General features: G+C 54.0%; 1 protein-coding gene across 5 annotated transcripts in view; it reads right to left on the bottom strand.

The window, feature by feature from the left end:
- Positions 1–20,927, bottom strand: part of CPAMD8 (C3 and PZP like alpha-2-macroglobulin domain containing 8) — an 83,256-nt gene that overhangs the window by 56,015 nt on the left and 6,314 nt on the right. For all 5 annotated transcript variants that reach the window (XR_009261048.1, XR_009261050.1, XR_009261047.1 and 2 more), the window contains exons 4-13: positions 19,790–19,955; positions 19,660–19,712; positions 19,305–19,322; positions 18,855–18,909; positions 16,525–16,638; positions 14,926–15,010; positions 13,558–13,666; positions 10,990–11,217; positions 7,742–7,912; positions 3,587–3,715 (exon numbers count right to left, since the gene is read on the bottom strand). Coding sequence is in view for 1 of the 5 variants with exons in the window: in XM_058727548.1 (XP_058583531.1) it covers positions 3,587–3,715; positions 7,742–7,912; positions 10,990–11,217; positions 13,558–13,666; positions 14,926–15,010; positions 16,525–16,638; positions 18,855–18,909; positions 19,305–19,322; positions 19,660–19,712; positions 19,790–19,955 (1,128 nt within the window). In the remaining 4 variants the exon portion in view is untranslated. The remainder of the gene's footprint in view (positions 1–3,586; positions 3,716–7,741; positions 7,913–10,989; positions 11,218–13,557; positions 13,667–14,925; positions 15,011–16,524; positions 16,639–18,854; positions 18,910–19,304; positions 19,323–19,659; positions 19,713–19,789; positions 19,956–20,927) is intronic.

Below are 20,927 nucleotides of genomic sequence, written 5' to 3'. Positions count from 1 at the left end.
AGCTGGAGGAAGGGGAAAGGGCCCTGACACAGAGCCTAGACTGGACCAAGCACGGCCACTCTTGCCTCAATGCCCTGAGGTTGCGCCCAGGGCCCCGGCGATGACAGTCACGGGGGGCGGGGGGGGGGGGGGGGCTGGAGCCAGCTGACCCGACTCTGGCAGGATGGAGATGTCCCTCCAAGAGGAAAGTCTGAGTGGCTCAGCCAGGTCCTTGCCTAATGGGAACAGACGATCTCATCTGAGTCTCTTATTCTCAAAACTCCCACAGTGGGCCACGAAGCCCCCAAAATGGGCTGCTCCGGCACCAGGATTCCTCTAAGCTGCATCCCAGGCACCCCCCCCCCCCACACCCTCCCCTGGTGGCCTTGGGCCTGAGCAGCGGCTGGTTTACGGGCCAGTAAGGCCTGGGAGCAATGCCGGGCAGCAGCTCACTCTGCAGCAGCCAGGCTCTGCCTGGGGCCTCTTGGTTAACGGAGTTAACAGGGTGCTTTACACTGTACACAAATGTGTATCTTATTTAATAGATGAGGGATAAGCAAACTACAGTTCATCCATTCCGTGTAAGACACCGTCAAGCGAAAGAAGCCGATGTAAAAAGACTACACGCTGTATGGGGTGCCTGGATGGCTCGGTGGATGGGGCACCCGACTTTGGCTCAGGTCCTGATTTCACGGGCTCATGGCTTTGAGCCCTACATCCGGCTCTGTGCTGACAGCTCAGAGCCTGGAGCCTGCTTCCGATGCTGTGTCTCCCTCTCTCTCTCTCTGCCCCCTCCCCCCACCCCTGCTCACACTCTGTCTCTCTCTCCTTCAAACAGAAATAAACACTAAAAAAAGAAGGCCACACGTTGTATGATTCCAGCTACCACAGTCTCCCCTGCAGTTACCACTGTCAACAGCCTTCTGGAAAGGGTGATCCTCCTTTTTTATTTTTTTAATGTTTATTATTTATTTTTGAGATAGAGAGAGACAGAGTGTAAGCAGGAGAGGGGCAGAGAGAAAGGGAGACACAGAATCCGAAGCAGGCTTCAGGCTCTGAGCTGTCAGCACAGAGCCCGACGCGGGGCTCGAACCCACGAAACGTGAGGTCATGACCTGAGCCGACGTCAGATGCTTAACCGACTGAGCCACCCAGGCGACCCAGGTGATCCTCCTGATGTATCATCAGAAGGTCAGGTGCAGCCTAATGCTTTGTCACAACGCCTGCATCACTCGCCTTGATGTGGGAAACAAAGGCAGACTGAGGGCAAGTCACAAATTAATAACCTACCCCCCCCCCCCACACACACATAGGTGACATTCCTCAGGCACTCCTGGCCGCCCAAGAACAAAGGAAAGGGAAAAACCCATGGTTAACTGATAGAGATCACAGTCATGTGGGCCCTGAGTCTCCATCAGTTTACAACTGTCTTAATAATTTACAAGGGGAAAAAGCAATTCTGTCAATCGCCAAACTTCCAGGAACCTGTAGATTCCATTTCCTGGGACCCTGACACCACCCTACCCCCCTCCCCCAATAGGATAGAAAATCTTACGCCATCAATCACTCCTCACAGCTCTTTCTGCCCACGGGTCCTGTCCCCGTGCTTTAGGAAAACCACCTTTTTGCACCAAAGACGTCTCAAAGAATTCTTTCTTGGCCGTCGGCTCCGATCCCCAACACTCCGAACCACATCAACCTTACTTCATCCCCTCACGTAGACACTTTACTATCTCGTGATCACAAGAAAGCAGGCTGGGTACAGTCCAGTATATTTCGAGAGAGAAGGAACCACATCCCCGTGACTCTCACTACAGAATATTGTTACCGTGGTTCTATTTTATCATTATTGTTGTTAATTTCACTAGGCCTAATTTATAAGTCAATCTTTGTCGTAGGCATGTAGTATAGGAAAAAACAACACATGTAGGGTCTGGTACTATCCGGAGTGTTAGACGTCCACTGGGGATGTAGGAATGTATCCCCATGGATAAGGGAGGGGGGACTACCATACACACGTGATGGGAAAACAGCTATTTTGAGCTGCTGCTGGGGCATCTGACGGCCTGACAAAGCCACTCACACCCAGAGTCTGGACATTTAGATAAGGACCCGAGCTTAGGATTCTGGCCGCAAGTTTCTGCTTCACTTTTCCCCAGGGGGCCTTTGGAAATAACCACATAGCACTGACCCCCCCCTACAGCTATGACCTCGTCTCCAACCACCTTACAAGTAAAGGGTGCTTGCTGCCCGGCTGCCTGTCTCCTGCTCGCTTGTGACCTGGGACGGAGGACTGCCCTTCCCCCCACCCTTCACTTTGCACCCGCGCACCCCACTCTGGGATCTGTAAATAAATCTCATGGCTTGACTTCTTGTGTGTGTGTGTGTGTGTGTGTGTGTGTGTGTGTGTGTGTGTTGAAACTGTACCTCCAATCAAAACAACCCAGGAGGTTTTCACTTCTCCCAACACAACATGACATTCTAGAAAAGACAAAAGTACAAAGACGGTGAAAAGATCAGTGGTTGCCAGGGGGGGAGCAGGGAAGGAGGGATGAACGAATAGGTAGGTGCAGCCCAGAGGATTTTTAGGGCAGTGAAACCATTCTGTATGATACTATAACACCAGAGACGCCTGGGTGGCTTAGTCAGTTAAGCACCTGACTTTGGCCCAGGCCACGATCTCATGGTTCAAGTTCAAGCCCCGCATCGGGCTCTCTGCTCTCAGCTTGGGATCCTCTGCCCATCTCTCTCTGTCTCTCCCCCGATCCTGCCCCCGCAAAGATAAATACACTTAAAAAAATTCAGGTGCCCAGGTGGCTCAGTCGGTTAAGTGTCCGACTTTGGCTCAGGTCATGATCTCGCAGCTCATGGGTTCGAGCCCTGCATCAGGTTCTGAGCATTCAGCTCAGAGTCTGGAACCTACCTTAGATCCTGTGTCTCCCTTTCTGCCCCTCCCCCACTCACGCTCGGTCCCTCACTGTCTCTCAAAAACGAGTAAACATTAAAATAAATACAATAAGAATAAAAAAGATACTACAACCCTGGGCACACGTCATCATACATTTGTCCAAACCTACAGAATCTGCAACACGAAGAGAGGACCTAACATACACTGCAGACCTTAGTTAATAACAACACATCCAACCTGGCTCATCAACTGTACGAGATGTGCTACCTTAATGCAGGCTGCTAATAATTGGGGACACTGCCCGCAGGGGTGAGGGGGCACAGAGGAACTCTCCTCCTTCTGCCCAATTTTTACAGATCCGTGTCTCCACACACATCTCCGCGAATCTTACTTAATCGGGATTGCTGAATAACAGGGAAGAAGGAACACGAGACCCAGCTCTAGGTCTGTGGGGAAACGTCAGAGCCTGTGCACAAGAAGTACAAGCCCGCAGACAGGAGCCCTGATGGCCAAGTTTATCGTGGTAAACCCCGGGGCCACAGCCTAAATATTCACCATAATTCAATCATGGGCATTCATTCCGAGGAATACGGCCTTGCTGGAGGGCCGGGGGCCGGGGGCCGGGGCATCAGTGTCGGCCCTGCTGGGGCATGCACACATCCCCTGGAGGTGTGTGGAGGGCACGCCTGAGCACCTTACCTGCAGGGGGCGGGCGGGGGGCTGTAGCTGCAGGTGGCACTGGCTGGGGGAGTACCAGCTGCTGAGAGAGAGGTAGCTGGGCAGGTACTGGGCCCCCACAGGCTTTCCATTGAGTGCTGTCACCTTGGTCTGAGGAAAAGAGGGTACCTGGTCAAGGCCCGGGTGCTTGGCCTAGGAAGGGGGTCCTTGGCGATGCTTCTGCCTGCCCTGGCCTGCGGCAAGACCCTCTCACGTCCCAATTCCCCTTTGGGGAACCCTCCCTGCCGGTTCTCAGAGAATGGGGTCCAATGCGCTTTTGCCCCGCTCTCCCCGTTCCTCAGCTCCAGGAAGCAAGTGTCCGAGGCTGGTCACAGGGTGTTAGGGGGTGGCTCAAGACACAGGCAGGTGACTCATGTGGCTGCCAAGAGACAGCTCCATCATGGACATACTAGGAAACCCTCCCCATGCCCCTGGCTTTGTCTCTGTCTCTCTCTCTCTTTCTCTGGCTTGCTAGTGACCCTGGTGGCTTCTTGGAGGGGATCACAGGCCTGACAGGACGGTCAGGAGATGGAGAGGCTGTGTGGGACAGCACCCCCGTGGCTCTGGAGCCTGCTCCTCCCCAAGCTCGAGCCCTGCCGCCCTGCGTGCACCAAGCCCTGGGTGGTTATACGGCTTTGCTCCTTTGGGCTTTGTGCTTTTTCCCTTCCCTTGCCCCAACACAAGGGAGAGGCCAGAGGTGCAGGTCTAAGACCTCTGTGAGATCAAGAATAAAGAAGTTAGGGGCGCCTGGGTGGCGCAGTCGGTTAAGCGTCCGACTTCAGCCAGGTCACGATCTCGCGGTCCGTGAGTTCGAGCCCCGCGTCAAGCTCTGGGCTGATGGCTCGGAGCCTGGAGCCTGTTTCCGATTCTGTGTCTCCCTCTCTCTCTGCCCCTTCCCCGTTCATGCTCTGTCTCTCTCTGTCCCAAAAATAAATAAAAAACGTTGAAAAAAAATTAAAAAAAAAAAAAAAGAATAAAGAAGTTGGCCATGGGGCGCCTGGGTGGCTCAGTCAGTTAAGCGTCCGACTCTTGGTTTTGGCTCAGGTCACGATCGCAGTTTGGTGAGTTTGAACCCTGCGTCGGGCTCCATGCTGACCGTGTGGAGCGCGCTTGGGATTCTCTGTCTCACCCTCTCTCTGTCCCTCCCCCACTTGCACTGTCTCTGTCTCTCTCAAAAGAAATAAACTTTAAAAAAAAAGGAGGGGGTGCGCCTGGGTGGCTCAACTCGTTAAGCGTCGACTTCGGCTCAGGTCATGATCTCATGGTTTGTGGGTTTGAGCCGCACATCAGGCTTTGGGCTGACAGCTCAGAGCCCGGAGCCTGCTTCGGATTCTGTGTGTGTGTGTGTCTCTCTCCCTTTTTCTGCTCCTCCCCAGCTCTCTCTCTCTCTCTCTCTCTCTCTCAAAAATGAGTAAATGTTAAAAAGAAAAAAAAAGAAGTTAGCCCATTTTTGTCCCCGGTTTCTGGGAGGTAGCCTCCAAAGCCTGGAATTTTCCAAGTGATGAGAGTGTCTTTGTTATTTACAGTGCATCCTGAGGGTATAGGCCACCGAGCCGAATCAGGACGGGGCAAAGGGTTGGGGTTTTGAGACCTGTGATACCAGCCTAACCTCCAGGGAGGGAGGCGACTGGAACCGGCCCGTGACTCACAGCTACTTTACGAACCCCGATGGACACCGTGGACACCGAAGCTTGAGAGAGCGCCCCCGGCCGGCCGTTCTCTGGGGGCACGGTCACACATCATGAGCCGGGAGGACAGTGTGTCCCAGGAATCCCAGACGGACAGCTCAGGAAGCTTCAAATGTGGGACCCTCCCAGCTCTGGCCCCACGCCTCTCTCTTTTTGGCTGGTGCTGATTTGCCACGCTGCTATAAAAAAAAAACTGTGATTGCAAGAGACACACACTTCCAGTTATAAACTAAGTCCTGGGGATGGAATACCCAGCGGCGTGACCGTAGTTAACAACACCGCAGTGTATACTTGAAAGTTGCTAAGAGTAGATCTCAAAATTTCTCGTCATTAAAAAAAGCATAGAACTAGGTGTGATGCTGGCTATGAATTACACGTATGGTGGTGTCTGTTTCACGTGTGCAAATATGGACTTATGGTATACACCTGAAACTAACACAGTTACAAGTCAACTGTCCCTCATTTAAAAAATAATTGACTTGGGGCGCCTAGGTGGCTTAGTTAAGTGCCTGACTCTGGTTTCGGCTCAGGTCACGATCTCATAGTTCGTGAGTTCGAGCCCTGCATCGGGCTTGGGATTCTGTCTCCTCTCTCTCTCTGCCCCTCCCCAACTCGCACGCACACAGCTACTCTCTCAAAAATGAATAAACATTTTTAAAAGTTAAAAATGGGGCGCCTGGGTGGCGCAGTCGGTTAATCGTCCGACTTCAGCCAGGTCACGATCTCGCGGTCCGTGAGTTCGAGCCCCGCGTCGGGCTCTGGGCTGATGGCTCGGAGCCTGGAGCCTGTTTCCGATTCTGTGTCTCCCTCTCTCTCTGCCCCTCCCCCGTTCATGCTCTGTCTCTCTGTCCCAAAAAAAAATAAATAAAAAAAAGTTGAAAAAAAAATTTTTTTAAAAATAATTGATACTTACAATTAGCTTCCCTTTTTGAATTTTTATTATTTTTTTAAATGTTTATTTATTTCTGAGAAAGAGAGACGGACACACAGGCAGGGAAAGGGCAGAGAGAGAGGGAGGCACAGAATCCAAAGGAGGCTCCAGGCTCTGAGCTGTCAGCAGAGAGCCTGACACGGGGCTCGAACTCACACATTGAGAGATCATGACCTGAGCTGAAGTCAGTCCCTTAACTGACTGAGCCACCCAGGCGCCCCAAGTTTTGTTTTTAAAAGAATAATTAAAGACCTTTTCCTAAACAGTATTTGGTAACAGAAATAAAATATCTTTCTATTAAAGTGACATTTTGGGGAAAAGCTAATTTTTAAAAAAAAAATTTTAAGTTTACTTATTTTGAGAGAGACAGACAGACAGAGAAAGCAAGCAGGATAGGGGCAGAGAGAGAGAGAGAAGCCCAAGCAGGCTCCACACTTGAACTCCTGAACCAGGAGATCAAGACCTGAGCTCAAGTCAGGCGCTCAACCAACTGAGCCACCCAGGTGCCCCAGGAAAAGCTCATTTTTAGACATGTATCTATGAGAGAGAAAATTATTCAGCTAATTCTGGTATTTGTAGTCATCTCAGGGCTTTGCTGCTACTTAATTGCTAGATGACTAAATGGAAATAAAAGGGATGTCTTGCGATCATTAAGAAAAAGCTGTCATTGTAACCAGGAATTTGCAGCCCGCTGGATGGCCCGGAGAGCCCCCAGCTTGCAACTTCCATGCTTAAAAATCTTTAAGGACACGTTGCCCCACAGAGGACAATCACCACAAGCGTCCTCGGCTCCCACCTACACATTTACTCTAAGCTGCCCCCGCCCCTTCCCCGCCATCCAGCGTCCGTGGGGCTGTCACAGAGCCAGACGCCCTCTTCTGTCACTCCTGCTCCTCTCTTCCCTGACAATGGGACCCCATGTCCTACCTTCATAGCTCCAGGCTTGGTGGCCTCTCTGTCATCACCTTCTGTCTGCCCACCTGTGCCCGCTCCCCACCCCCCGACCAGGTACCCTGTAATGTCACTGGAACAACTGTTGAGTTTCAAAAATCAGGCCACTCTGTCCCCCTGATGCTGCCTTCTGGGTAAACCCCAAGCACCCCTGTGAGGTGGGGGGCACCCCACCAGCTCCCTCCTCCACATCTTCCTGAATGGCTCAGCCTGGCTGGGCCCTGCAGGACCCAGTTACACTATGATCGAGGGCCTCTGGGCCTCTGCACATGCTGTTCCACCCTCCCAGAAGCAGTCTGGATGACCCTCCCCAAGGTCAGGAGTCCACATGGTGGGATCCCTTTGGGAAAGCCTCCTTCAACATGACAGCAAGGAAGCTTCGCCTCTCCTTGACCTCCTGTCTTGTCTTGGGCTCTCCCCCGGTCAAACTCCCCGTCAAAGACCATAAACTCCCTCAGGGAAGCAGCAGGCCACAGTTCCACCGAGCTCGTGCCCAAGCATAAATCAGGGAAGGCACCAAGGCTGTGCCTTGTGGCTGAATGACAAAGGTCCAGGCAACTCACCCACCTCCAGCCACACGTGTTGGGCCGACATGGGGATGAAGGGGATTTCAAACCCCACCAGCCCTCCCCGGGACACAGATTCAGTGGTGTAGATGTTGTCCTTTGAGGTCAGCTCTGCCCTGATCTGGACCGTCACCCCCTCGGCCGGGCTGCCGTCTGGGTAGGACAGCTCCACCTGGAAGGGAATCACCAAAGATTCAACACAGTCAAGGCAGTACCACTCCCCAGACGGATCTACAGACTCGACCCAATCCCCCACCAGAATCCCAGCCAACTTCTTTGCAGAAATCGACAACCAGGAAAAAGAGGAACCGAGAAGAACTCATATCTCCTAGTTTCAAAACTGTGAAGCTACAGTAATCAAGACTGGCCTAGGAGAGACATGGCGATCAATGGTACGGAATTGAGAGTCCAGGAATAAACCCACACATCCGTGGCAAATTGGTTTTCAACAAGCGTGCCAAGACCATTCAATTGGAAGAGAACAATTTCCTCAACAAACGGTGCTGGGAAGCCTGGATGCCCACATGCCAAAGAATGAAATCGAACCCCTACCTCACACCATCTGTAAAAGTTAAAAATGGATCATAGGGGCACATGGGTGGTTCAGTCGGTTAAGCATCCGACTCTTGGTTTCAGCTCAGGTCATGATTTTGAGGTTTTGTGGATTTGAGCCCCGAGTCAGGCTCTGCGCTGACAGCATGGAGTTGGCTTGGGGATTCTCTCTCTCCCTCTCTCTCTTGCTCTCTGCCCCTCCCCCACTCACACTAAATGTCCCCCTCAAAATAAATAAACTTAAACAAAAAAAAAAAAAAAAAAAAGATCATAGACCTGAAGTTAAGAGCTGGAACTCTGAAACACTTAGAAGATGGAGGGCTGGGCGGGGGAGGCCAGGAGAGGAGGACCTTCACGACCTTGGACTTGACCAAGTCACAAGGTACAAGTTACCACGGGCTGGCCGTTAGCCTGGTGCCACATGGTGTGGAAAAAGAACGAGCAAAGGCTATTTATTCACAGCTTGCTGCAGCCAGGGAGTCAAAGCCACCATCACTTGTGTTTGGCAGAGACTCAGGCACAGGTGAAGCGGGAAAGCCTTGTAGAGAAGCAGGGAGGGCTTCAGGTGTGCCTCTGTTGGAGGCTATAGCTGTGGGGAAGCTGTGGGGGCTAACTGGAAGTGGGGTATCCTAGACAATCGATTAGGGGAGCATATAGGGACTCAGTATCTCTCCAATGTGCGGATCTGATCTATTCTATTCTATTCTATTCTATTCTATTCTATTCTATTCTATTCTGTTCTATTCCATTCCACTGCATTTTATTTATTTATTTTTTTTTCAAAGTTTTTTATTTATTTTTGGGACAGAGAGAGACAGAGCATGAACGGGGGAGGGGCAGAGAGAGAGGGAGACACAGAATCGGAAACAGGTTCCAGGCTCCGAGCCATCAGCCCAGAGCCTGACGCGGGGCTCGAACTCACAGACCGCGAGATCGTGACCTGGCTGAAGTCGGACGCTTAACCGACTGCGCCACCCAGGCGCCCCTCCATTCCACTGCATTTTAGAGACAGACAGTGCACAGATGCACAAGTAGGGGAGAGGCACAGAGGGAAAGAGACAGAGGATCTTAAGCAATCTCCATGCTCAGCGTGGAATCCAAAGAGGGGCTCGATCCCACGACCCTGGGACCATGACCTGAGCTGAAATCAAGAGTCAGACACTTAGCCGACTGAGCCACCCAAGTGCCCCGGCACTCTCAATTCTATCCCATTGATCTCCAGGTACAAATTACCGTGTACGAATCACCACATGCTGGCCACTGGCCACTGGCCTGGTGCCACGCTGGGGAAGGAACAGAACGGGTAATGCTATCAACAGTTCCGTGTGATGCTCAGACCTCATTCAGACGTAGAGGCAGTCAGAGTGAGGGGTTCAGAAGACAGGGATGGTGTGAAAGAAATATGGTCGGTGGGCCCTGAAGGACCCTAGAGTAGCCCCTCGACCGTGCAAGTATTTGGTGACAGAGTGACAGGGGCTTCGGCTGGCATGATCCCCATTTACAGCTCTGTTCTTTAATGCAGATGGTGGATAATTTCTCAGTGGTCCCTGAAATGCTCCCTTTCATTGATCTGACAGCCCGAGCCTCTTCTTCATGCCCATTCTGACCCTGGCTTTGGGCTTTAGCTTCTCCTCAAGCTGGGACCCTCAAAGCCAGGGGCGCCCAGGCCGTGTCTCTGTGATTGCACCTGAGGGGCTGGGATCCAGCACAGACAGAAGGGAGGTCTCGGAGCAGAGCAGGAGTAGCAGGCCACAGCATGAGGACACTGAGATCCTGTGAGTGACCCACAGAAGGTTAGAGGGGCCAGCGATGTGAGCGGTGGGCAGAGCTGTGGTCAGGGGTGCAGCCAGCTTCCTCTGGGGTGACACTGGGATCCACTGGCCTTGGCCCCCTGGGACACAAATGCCCAGTTCAGCAATTAGCATAAGGATCTCGGGTTTCTGGTCACCTAAAACTTGACTGTGTATAAGAATGGCATGATGGGTGGGCAGGAGGTGGGGGCCTATTCAAAATGCCACATTTGGGGCACCTGGGTGGCTCAGCTGCTTATGCATCCGACTTCAGCTCAGGTCATGATCTTGTAGTTCATGAGCTTGAGCCCCACATCAGATTCTGTGCTGACAGCTCAGAGCCTGGAGCCCGCTTCGGATTCTATGTCTGCCTCTCTCTCTGCCCCTCACTCCCCTTAAAAATAAGTAAACATTAAAGAAAACACACACATACACACAAAACGCCACTTTCCCCCAGGAGATCGAATCAGTCTGTCTCAGGGACAGGAGATCTGCCTTTTGGGGCATTCCCTTGGATATTAGTTCATCCAGAAATAAGTCGACCCAAATAGGAAAGGCATTGCCTGAGAGAAACCGAATGAATGGCTTTACAACGCCTTGGTTTAACGCTGTAGATACATGAATGTCTATCTACGTCAACTAAAGCAGACCATCCTTTTAGGTGGAGCAAAATGCCCAGTCCCCTCACCCTGGGCCCAGTACCAGCTCTTGCCACAGTCAGCAGAGGAGGCCCTGGTCCCCAGACAGCAAAGGTTATGCAATGTAATTAAAGGACACCGTCCTCCGCAGAGTCACCGTGATGGGACCCACTGCCGTGGATTCTCGGTGGTCCTCGGGGGGCGGGGGGGCTGGGGCGGGAGGTGGTGCGGAGCCTGTGCCCTCCGACGGCCCCATCCCCAGCGCTTACCTTTCCCACGTAGGACAGGCCAGGCTTGAACTGCTTCCTGGTGTCCTTGGAGTAGCGGACATCCACCAGCTGCCTCTGGACAGGAGTGGAATCATCAAAGGCCACCTGCTGGCTCCCGTCCACACTGACCACCGTGGCCCAGATGCTGACGGTGCCCCGGAAGTGCTCGGGGACATCGGCTGGGATCATGTCCTTCACGCAGATGTCGAAGTCCTGGGAGCCGTGGATCTGGAGGCAGGAAACGCCCAGAACGTGCTCACTTGGGGTCAGAGTGGTTTCAGTGAATGACTTGCAAAAACACATGTGAAGTCCAGGACTCTCCAGCCGCTTGGAGGGCCAGGGGGTCACTGGATCCCTTGTTGGACATGCAATATGACCCAGGGAGGAGGGGCATCGGTCCCACCAGGCAGAAGAGGTGAAGGCTTCTGTAGTAAGTTGCTCACCCTCCCACAAGACAGCAGGACAGGGATTTGAACCAAGTCGCCCCCACTCTGGAGCACTCGCTCCCGCTCCTGGGGCACAGAACGCTCCCATTCACCCCCTACCCCAGGACCCAGCCAGGAGCCGGGCGAGTAAGTCCATCCAGGAACAGCTTTGGAGTACATTACTCAGCAAACCAGACAATTAAGGCTAGGGCACCACAGCCTGCAGGGAGGACAGGGTTCAGTGCCGGAGGCCCCTGCAGAGACAGAGGATCCCCAGGATGTGTGTGCACGTACGGGGCGGCACGTTCACAACTGAGCCAGGTTATAAAACTTTACACGCACGGGAGTGTGAAATCATGCAGCCGCCGTGGAAAACAGTCTGGGAGTTTCAAATGGCTAAACATAGCTACCACTGAATCTACAAATGGGTGACAGGTTGGCCAGACCACATAGAAAAATGGCCAACCCATTGCCTATACACCAGCCTTGTAGCAAGTCTGACCCCAAGGAAGAAGCCAAACCCCCATAACAACCAGCCCCACACGGCCAGGACTTGATTAATCACGGGCAGCTTCTCTGATTTTTTGCCCCTACTTCTTGTCTTTTTTTAATTTTTTAAAAAATGCTTATTTCTTTCTGAGAGACACAGAGCATGAGTAGGGGAGAGGCAGAGAGAGAGGGAGACACAGAATCGGAAGCAGGCTCCAGGCTCTGAGCTGTCAGCACAGAGCCCGACGCGGGACTCGAACCCACGAACCGTGAAATCATGACCTGAGCTAAAGTGGGACGCTTAACCGGCTGAGCCACCCAGCCGGCTGCCCCTACTTCTTTGAACGAACTGAGAAAGCCACACATGCACCCCTAACCAATCTCACCGGATGCTCCCGTTCTAGTCAGGTGGTGACAGCTTCCCCCAAACACCCACAGCCTCCAACCGGGGCACACGCGAAACCCTCCCTGTTTCTCACGACCAAGCTTCAAGTCTGCCAAACGCAGGTGATGGCGGCTGACTCCCTTGCTACAGCAAGCTCCGAACCAACGGCCTCTGCACGTTCTTACTCAGGCGGCTTCTTTATTTAATTCCATACCGCACGACCTAGGGACGCCCACATCCAAGAGAAATGAACACGGGCCAGCCCCACAAAAACCTGGACGCGAGCGTTCAGAGCAGCAGCAGCGGTCATAGCCGAAAAGTGGAAAACAATTCAGACGGCCATCGCCGGGCAGACGGATAAACAAAATGTGGTCCCTCTGCATGATGGAATATTACTCGGCCACAGAAAGGAATGAAGCCCTGACATGCGCTACACTGTAGGTGCACCTTGAAAACATCGTGCGGGGGGGGGTAAGAAGCCAGACGCCGAGACCATACAGTGTGTGATTCCACGTGTACGGAACGTCCAAAATGAACGTCCAAAATCCATAGAGACAGACAGCAGATCTGTGGTTGCCCAGGGCTGGGGGTGGAAAGAGATTAACCACAAAAGGGCAGGAGGGACTTGGGGAGGATGGTGGAGATTATCCTAAAACTGGGCTGTGGCAACTCTGAATATGCCCCCGACCCCCAAATCCTACAAGAACATTTGAATCGTATGGTATGTGAATTGTTATCTCAATGAAACTATTTTGGGGAGGGGCGCCTGGGTGGCTCAGTCAGTTAAACGTCTGACTCTTGGTTTCGGCTCAGGTCATGATCTCACGGTTTGTGGCCTCGAGCCCCACATCAGGCTCCGTGCTGACAGCACGGGGATTCTCTCTCTCCCTCTCTCTCTCTGCCCTCCTCCCGCTCACTCTCTCTCTCTCTCTCTCAAAAATGAATAAGTAAACTTAAAAAAAAAAAAAAAGGGGGACGCCTGGGTGGCTCAGTCGGTTAAGTGTCCGACTTCAGCTCAGGTCATGATCTCAGTTTGTGGGTTCGAGCCCCGCGTCGGGCTCTGTACTGGTGGTGCAGGACCTGCTTGGGACTCTCTAGCCCTCTCTCTCTCTCTGCCTCTTCCCCACTGGTGCCCTCTCTCTCTCAATAAATAAATAAACTTAAAAAAAAAAAAAAGAAAGTAAAATAAAATGAACGATCACGGAGCTGAAGCCTTCCCTGCAGGAAGGGATCCATTGGCTAAGCGGCCCTGGGGCCCCTGCTCCTTACCTTGGTGGTTCTGAGGACGGGGCGCCCCACCTCCTGGCTGTAGTACCCCACACCATTTACAGTCATATTGATCGTCAAGATCCCCGAGACAGGTTTCCCAAAGGTATACCTGGAACAAAAGGATAAAGGGAGTTAATTTCACACAGAGCAGCAGGAGAGGGTCGGTCTCAGGAAGACCAAGCCCCCCGTGTCGTGGCCACTGGTATGGCAGCTGATACAGGGCTCCTTCGCCCTCCTACATTCTCTGCTTACAGCCCTTTCCACAACCCAGAGCCAGGAGAGATAATGTCAGGGGCCTACAGTCCTCTGCCCCAAGACTTACGTTTGAGAGAAAAAGAGACCAAGGGTCAGAGAGGAACTCTGAACCCAAGAGCAGGAGGGTATGTGAGACGACCACAGGGCCTGGCCAACTTGTTGGGGCAGGACAGTACAGGGGAGCAAACAGCCGTGGGCACCAGGGAAGCCCGGGTCTCAGAGCCCTGGTGAGTGCAGTTCTGAACCAAGGCTCTGACTTCTCTGAGTCTTGGTTTCCTCACCCAGAGAACGGGAATAAACCTATCCTCTCAGAGATGCTGGTAAAACTTACACATATCTTTGTCATGCCCTATGCAGAGGGGACACCTGCTTACAGGGGCACAGGAGCAAGAGGGACGATCACAGCAAATAACAAAAATAATGCCAGGCACTTTGATAGTATTTTCTAGACTATTAAAAAAATGTGTGTGTCTCCCACACATCCTTGGACTGTATTTTTTTTTTAATTGTATTTAAGGAGAGTTGACAACATCCTTGGGTTTTAAACACACCCAGCTGGGGAACCTGTGTGACTCTTGATCTCAGGGTGGTGAGTTCGAGCCCCACGTTTGGGGTAGAGATTACTTCACACACACACACACACACACACACACACAGCTGGAGGAGAGGAGGGCAGGAGAACTGCCTCAGCCACAACCTCTGGCAGGTGGCAGAGCTCAGCGGGAACACAAGGCCGGGTGGGCTCTCCCTCAGAGCCCCCAAAAGGGACAGTGTCTCTGGACACCCTCTGGTTGACGCCCACTTTGGACCTGGTCACCAACCTGGTCATTAGACAGGCAACCCCTTCAAGAAATCCCTTGTGGGTCAGCCCACTCGCTGTGGGTGCTGTCTGCAAGGAAGAGGGAGTCCCCGGAAGGGGTCCCTGGGGTTCTCCCCCCAGGAGGAGGGGGAGGATACCTGAGGGAGGAGGGGCATGCCTGTAGGGGATGTCCCGGGGAGGGGCATGTCATGGGGGCGTGTCCCAGGGAGGGGCCTGCGGTGGGGGCGTGTCCTGGGCGTGTTTCCCCGCCCCCAGGGGGAGGGGCTTACCCATGCTGACCACCTCTTCCTCACCTGGCCCTCACGGTGCCCTTCTCGCATGTGTCCAGGTCCCGGATATACCGGGGCGGGTCAATAAGGAGCTCAAATTTTGGCAACACTGGAAGGAGAGAGCAGAGAAGAGGGAAGGGTGGGTTCCACCGCTGGGGTGGCCTCAGAAAGTACCGGAGGTGTTGGAGGCGTTAACAGCAAAGCCGCAGCCCCCGCCACGGAGCAGCCAACCCCACAGAAATCCACACCACCCTTCGCTGAATAAGGGCAGCATTCTGGGGATTTTGCTGACCCACCTCTATTTCCTATTTTCGGAGAGACCCACACCCCTTTTTTCTCAGGAGGTCCACATCTCATCACTTTTAGGCCACATGCTCTGAATGCAGCCCAGCCCAGAAGCGCCCAAGCGGCCAGGTCCTAGACCAACTAGGGGTGGCTGGAGAGTGCTTGCAGCTGGAGGGGTTCTCTGCTTCACGACTCAGCCTTGGGAGCATCCAGCCATCTGGTCACCCTGTGCAGCTTGGGGAGCAAGGGAGCAGCACAGAGGAAACGTAAAGACCCTGGTCCTTCGAGCTTGTTACACAAGGCGAGAAATGCCTTTCCTCGGGAAAACAATGAAAGAACCAAAAGAAGCGGACTTGGAAGGAAATTTGGGGCGCCTGGGTGGTTCAGTTGGTTGAGCATCCCTCCGACTCTTGATTTCGGCTCAGGTCATGATCCCAGGGTTGTGAGATCGAGTCTCGCGTCAGGGGCTGCACCGAGGTGGAGCCTGCGTAACATTCTCTCTCTGCCTCTGCCCTTCTCCCCCCCCACTTGCATACATGTTCTCTCTCTCTCTCTCTCTCTCAAAATGAAAATTTTAAATTTAAATTTAAAAAAAGGAAGGGAGGGGCGCCTGGGTGGCTCAGTCGGTTGAGCGTCCGACTTCGGCTCAGGTCACGATCTCGCGGTCCGCGAGTTCGAGCCCCGCGTCGGGCTCTGGGCTGATGGCTCAGAGCCTGGAGCCTGCTTCCGATTCTGTGTCTCCCTCTCTCTCTGCCCCTCCCCCGTTCATGCTCTGTCTCTCTCTGTCTCAAAAATAAAAATAAAAAACATTAAAAAAAAAAATTAAAAAAAAAAAAAAAAAAGGAAGGGAATTCTGCTACAGTATGGATGAATCTGGAGGCCATTATGCTGAGTGAAATAAGCCAGACACAAAAGGATAATACCGTATGATCCCGCTCACATGAAGCACCTAGACGAGTCAGACCCAGAGGAACAATGAGTAGGATGGAGGGTGCCAAGGGCTGGAGGAGGGGACAAGGGGTCAGCGTTTAATGGGGACCAAGTTTCAGACTGAAGGATGAGAAAGATCTGGAAATGGATGCTGGTGATGGCTGTCCAACAACATGAATATCCTTAACACAACAGAAGTATACACTTACGAGTAGCTAAGACGGCCAATTTTGTCACGTATGGTTCATGACAATCCTTTAAAGAAGGAAATGACAAAGTGCCCAGCTCTCTGCACTGATCCCCCAGTGAACGGGGCTCCTGCCACTCACCCCCATCACCGACGTCACCACTGAGTCTGTGGTTTCTCCCAGATGTGAAATCCCAAGATCCCAACATTCTCTGGCTTACCATACTTCTGAACTTCGAAGGACTTGTTGTACACGTGGCCTTGCATTTCGACAAAAATGAACCATTCTCCCAGCACCGGCTGGTCGGACAGGGGGAAGGTCATATTGGCGATGCCTGTGTGAAGAGAGACCACCCGTCATCCTGGGGCGAGTGCACGTGCAGGGTGCCAGCTGGGCGCAGCAAGGACGGAACAGAGGCACCCCGGGGACCTGCACCCCCACCCCGCCCAGAGCCAAACCTCGGGGGAACCAGAAACAAGGCCAAGGCCCGGGCTGGCGGGGGTCTGTGCCCAACAAGCTCCCCCGCAGGTTAAAGGTGAGAGATGCAGAGAGAGGACACCCTTCAGCTTCCTGGGGGAGCCCTGTGGCCAAGACGCCACACAGACAGGGAGGTGACAGGCCAAGGAGACAGGCCACCACGCTCAGCCACTCTGCTTCCCGCCTGAGCCAATTCCCAGCCTCGGCACTGCTGACATTTGGGGCTGGGTCGCAGTCCACGGTTGGGGACATCGTAGGACACTGAGTGGCATCTCTGGCCTCCACCCACGCGATGCCAGTAGCTCCTCCCCCCACGTCACGGCAACCCCCAAGTATCCCCCACAGAATGCTACGTCCCCTGGGGGCAGAACCCACCCCCTGCCCACCAGTTTGCTACCCAAACTGAACACGGATTCTCAACAGGCTTCAAGACCGGGCACTGCTTTCCCTGCAAATGGGCAGCCGGAAATGCCAGCGGCCTCCGGGACAGGGGGCAGCTTTTGCCCTGGGTCTGCTCCTTGGAACCCCGGCTGGAGCGGATACAGGGAGGAGAGTCAGGGCGGCATTTTGCACGCGCCCCGCTTCGGGGGAGTCTGAAGGGGTGCGTAGACTCCAAACCGCTGGGGGATCTTTCCCTCCTGAGTGTGACGCGCTCTGCCTGTCCCCAACAGGGACACCGTGCCGGCAGTTCTCACTGGGACTCCCGCGAAAACCCAGATTCCAACAGCACCCTCTGCTTCTCTCCGCCACTCTGGAATTGGAAAACGCGACAGCCAAAGGTCCCTTTCCTCACGTATTCTGAGCCTTTGATGGTCAGAGGACACTTAGGGTACATGTCACCAGCGTGCATTTTTTCTATGGGGCCTCAGCCAGGAGCAAAATCACACCAGTTGAGCACCCCTGTTCTACATATATCACAAGGGGGTTAAAAAATTCTTTTTAATGTTTATTTATTCTTGAGAGAGAGAGACAGGGAGCCTAGGTGGGGGAGGGACACAGAGAGAGAGAGGGAGACACAGAATCCGAAGCAGGCTCCAGGATCTGAGCCGTCAGCACAGAGCCCGACACAGGGCTTGAACTCACAAGCCGTGAGATCACGACCTGAGCCGAAGTCTGATGCTTATCTGACTGAGCCACCCAGGCGCCCTGCAAGGGGTGTTTTAAATGGGAGGCTAGCCGTTCCCTTCCTCTGTGTTCTTCAGATCAAGTCCACACACCTCCCCTCAATCCAAGACGCCCCGATCTCACTGCTGCTTCTGCTGTCAGCACTCCTGACTCCTGGGGCCCCCCTCCTGTTCCCACCCTCACTCTCCCTGACATCCACTGGCCTCTGTCTGGAATGCGTTCCCTGTCCCCCCACTTTTCCTGGCTAACTTCTGCTCCTTCTTCACTTCGTTGCTGGAAAGGCTCTTCCTCCCGGCAGCCTTCCAGGATTGTCTCTGCTGCCCCAGGCTGGGCAACAACCCCATTCTGCTCTCTCTCGGTTTGTATTTCTCCTTCCTAGCACTCATCATGGCGGATGTCATCACCTGTTATCGCTTAGTCGATGTCTGCTTCCCCCGCTGGCCTGGAAGTTCACCCTTTGTCAGCGGCAATGTCAGTGCCCCACTGACAGGAAAAGAGAGAGAGTTGTCCTGCCCTTGGCTCCGCCGCAGCCCGTGCAGCCCCAGGCTCCAAACTCAAGGAAGCCCTGTCCCTGCTCGTCAGCCCTCCCCAAGCCTTCTAGAGACGCTGCACTCTTACATCCGACTCGCAGAGGCAGTCGGGGGTCCAGGAGCCCCCGAGGGGATGATGACACGAAACACCTGCGCTGGGAGGAAGATGTGGAGGGGGGGTTGGCGCCCACAAACAAGACCGTGATAGTCCCGAAAGGCCTCAAGTTATGTGCAGGAGCCCCAGCCGGATGCCGGGACCAAAGAAGCATGGGTGGGGGTGCCACGCTGCAGGGAAGGGCTGGTGGGGTCCCAGGCAGAGCACATTCTATCTTCCTGGAAGATCTGTTGCACCTGCCGCCCAAAGGTGCAGCCCCCAAGCCGCAGAAGGAAGAAGGGGAGGGGACGGGAAGAGGTTTACCGCAGCAGAGTGGCTCCAAGTGTCTCCACTCCATCATCCTCGAGCCCCTGGGGTCCTGCGGGGGACAAGCGCGCATAGTGAACTCAGGGCGCCCGGCTTGTGTCCGACGCACGTGAGCACCCCCGAGCCCTCTCTCTCTCTCTCCGGTGGGGCAAGCACGGAGGACAGGCCCCCAGATTAGCCATTTACACGGGAGCAAATGAACCCTCAAGGCGCTGAAGGGACTTGTGTGCGAACACGGGACAAAGGGGCCAGATCGCTGTGTGCAAATCTACAGACAGACACACACTTGGCTTGTCCTAGGGCAGATCCGGGGCCCGGGATGGACCCGGCCCCCGGCTTGGGAGGTGCTGGGACAGGCAGGATCTACCTCGACAGCAGACAGTCGGGGAAGACAGACCAGGTCTGCAGAGAGCAGGTTAATCGGCCCCAAGTCAGAGCTGCACTCACCAGAATGTAGGCTTCCAGCTGCAACACAGACAGGCAGGCAGTGAGCAAACCCCCCTATAAAGCCCCCGCCCTCTGAGCACGCTGCCACATGCCCACCAGTGCTCTGGCCTCCCTGTGTCCCACGGACCTCCCCCTGGCTCCCCAGGGGACTCGGAGCCCCAGGGAAAAGCGAGAAGGGAGGTAGAAACCGGAAGGAATTGGGAAGAAAGACCCGTTGCTGGTGGTGCCCCTGGCCAGGTGGTCCCGGTTGGGGAGGGGGGGGTGTTCCAGGCACATGGTTTTATTGGTGTTTTTTGGTTTTGGGGGGTTTTTTGTTAAGTTTATCCAGGCACATGGTTTTAGATGCTGCTCTCACCTTCCTGCTGACAGGCCTCAGGTTTGGGGTGACAGTGAAGATGCTTATAAGCACTGGAAGAAAAGGAGACAGTCATGCGGCAGCTCAGGCCATGGCCGGCCCTCCCCCCAAGCCTGCAAGAGCCGCCCACCTCGGTGCTGGGGCTTGTACACTGGCTTGTCCGTCTGGATGAACACGGAGACGCCCCGGCCGTCCACAGTCACGGAGGTCTGGTTGTGGAAGAGGGGGCCCTCCTCTGCCCGCCGGCCGCGGCCCCACACCTGCAGGAGGGCCTGGCCCTGGAGGCCCGTGGGCACCTGCAGGCAGAACACAGAACTTGGCGAACGACACGGCATTTCTCAACCTCGGCGCTGCTGACCCTGAAGGACTGGATCATTCGTTGCAGCGGGGGCCATCCTGTCACTGCAGGGTGTTGAGGAGCATCCCTGGCCTCCGCCCACTGCATGCCAGCAGGACCCTCTCACCCCCCGAGTCAGGACAGCCAGAAATGTCTCCGGCCACTGCCAGTGGAGCCAGAATCTCCCCCCACACAAGCTGAGAATCACTCAGCAGGAGCCAGTCTAAGAGTTGAGGAGCCCAAGACCTCTTTTGGGCGTCTCTAGTCTGCAGATCCCCTGGTCCCCTGTCCTACCCCTTCGTGGTCTCTTCTACAAATCCACAGCACCAATCCTGTGAAGAGTGCCTTCTGATATGCAGTGGCCAGGGACAGTGTGTAATCTTAACCCCTGTCCAGGGCAGCCCTGCTTTCTGATTCACAAGAAAGCCGACCTGTAGTTCAAGAGGACTTATCAAGGGTTTCCCAACTATCGACATCTGGGGCTGACTCTTTCTTGGTCGTGAAGGCGGTCCTGGGCACTTGGGGGGTTCGGAGCTCCCACTAGGTGCCCTCCCCAATTGTGACAAGCAAAAAGGTCTCCATTCTCTGTCTCAAATATAAATAAACATTAAAAACAAAATTAAAAAAAAGGGGGGGGGGGCGCCTGGGTGGCTCAGTCGGTTAAGCATCCGACTTCGGCTCAGGTCGTGATCTCATGGTTCGTGGGTTTGAGCCCCGCGTCGGGCTCTGTGCTGGCAGCTCGGAGCTGAAGCCTGCTTCGGATTCTGTGTCTCCCTCTCTCTCTGCCCCTACCCGCTTGCGCTCTGTCCCTCTCTCTCTGTCTCTCAAAAATAAATCAACATTAAAAAAAAATTAGAATGCTAATAGATCTTTGTGCACAAAGACGCTCGCAACTTTCAGATTACATTACCAAAACCCTGAAAACAACCTT

Source organism: Neofelis nebulosa, chromosome 4 (assembly GCF_028018385.1).
Source record: "Neofelis nebulosa isolate mNeoNeb1 chromosome 4, mNeoNeb1.pri, whole genome shotgun sequence".
NCBI classification, from domain to species: Eukaryota; Metazoa; Chordata; class Mammalia; order Carnivora; family Felidae; genus Neofelis; species Neofelis nebulosa.
The sequence above is the reverse complement of the archived record's forward strand: the minus strand, read 5'-3'. Positions and strand labels throughout refer to the sequence as shown.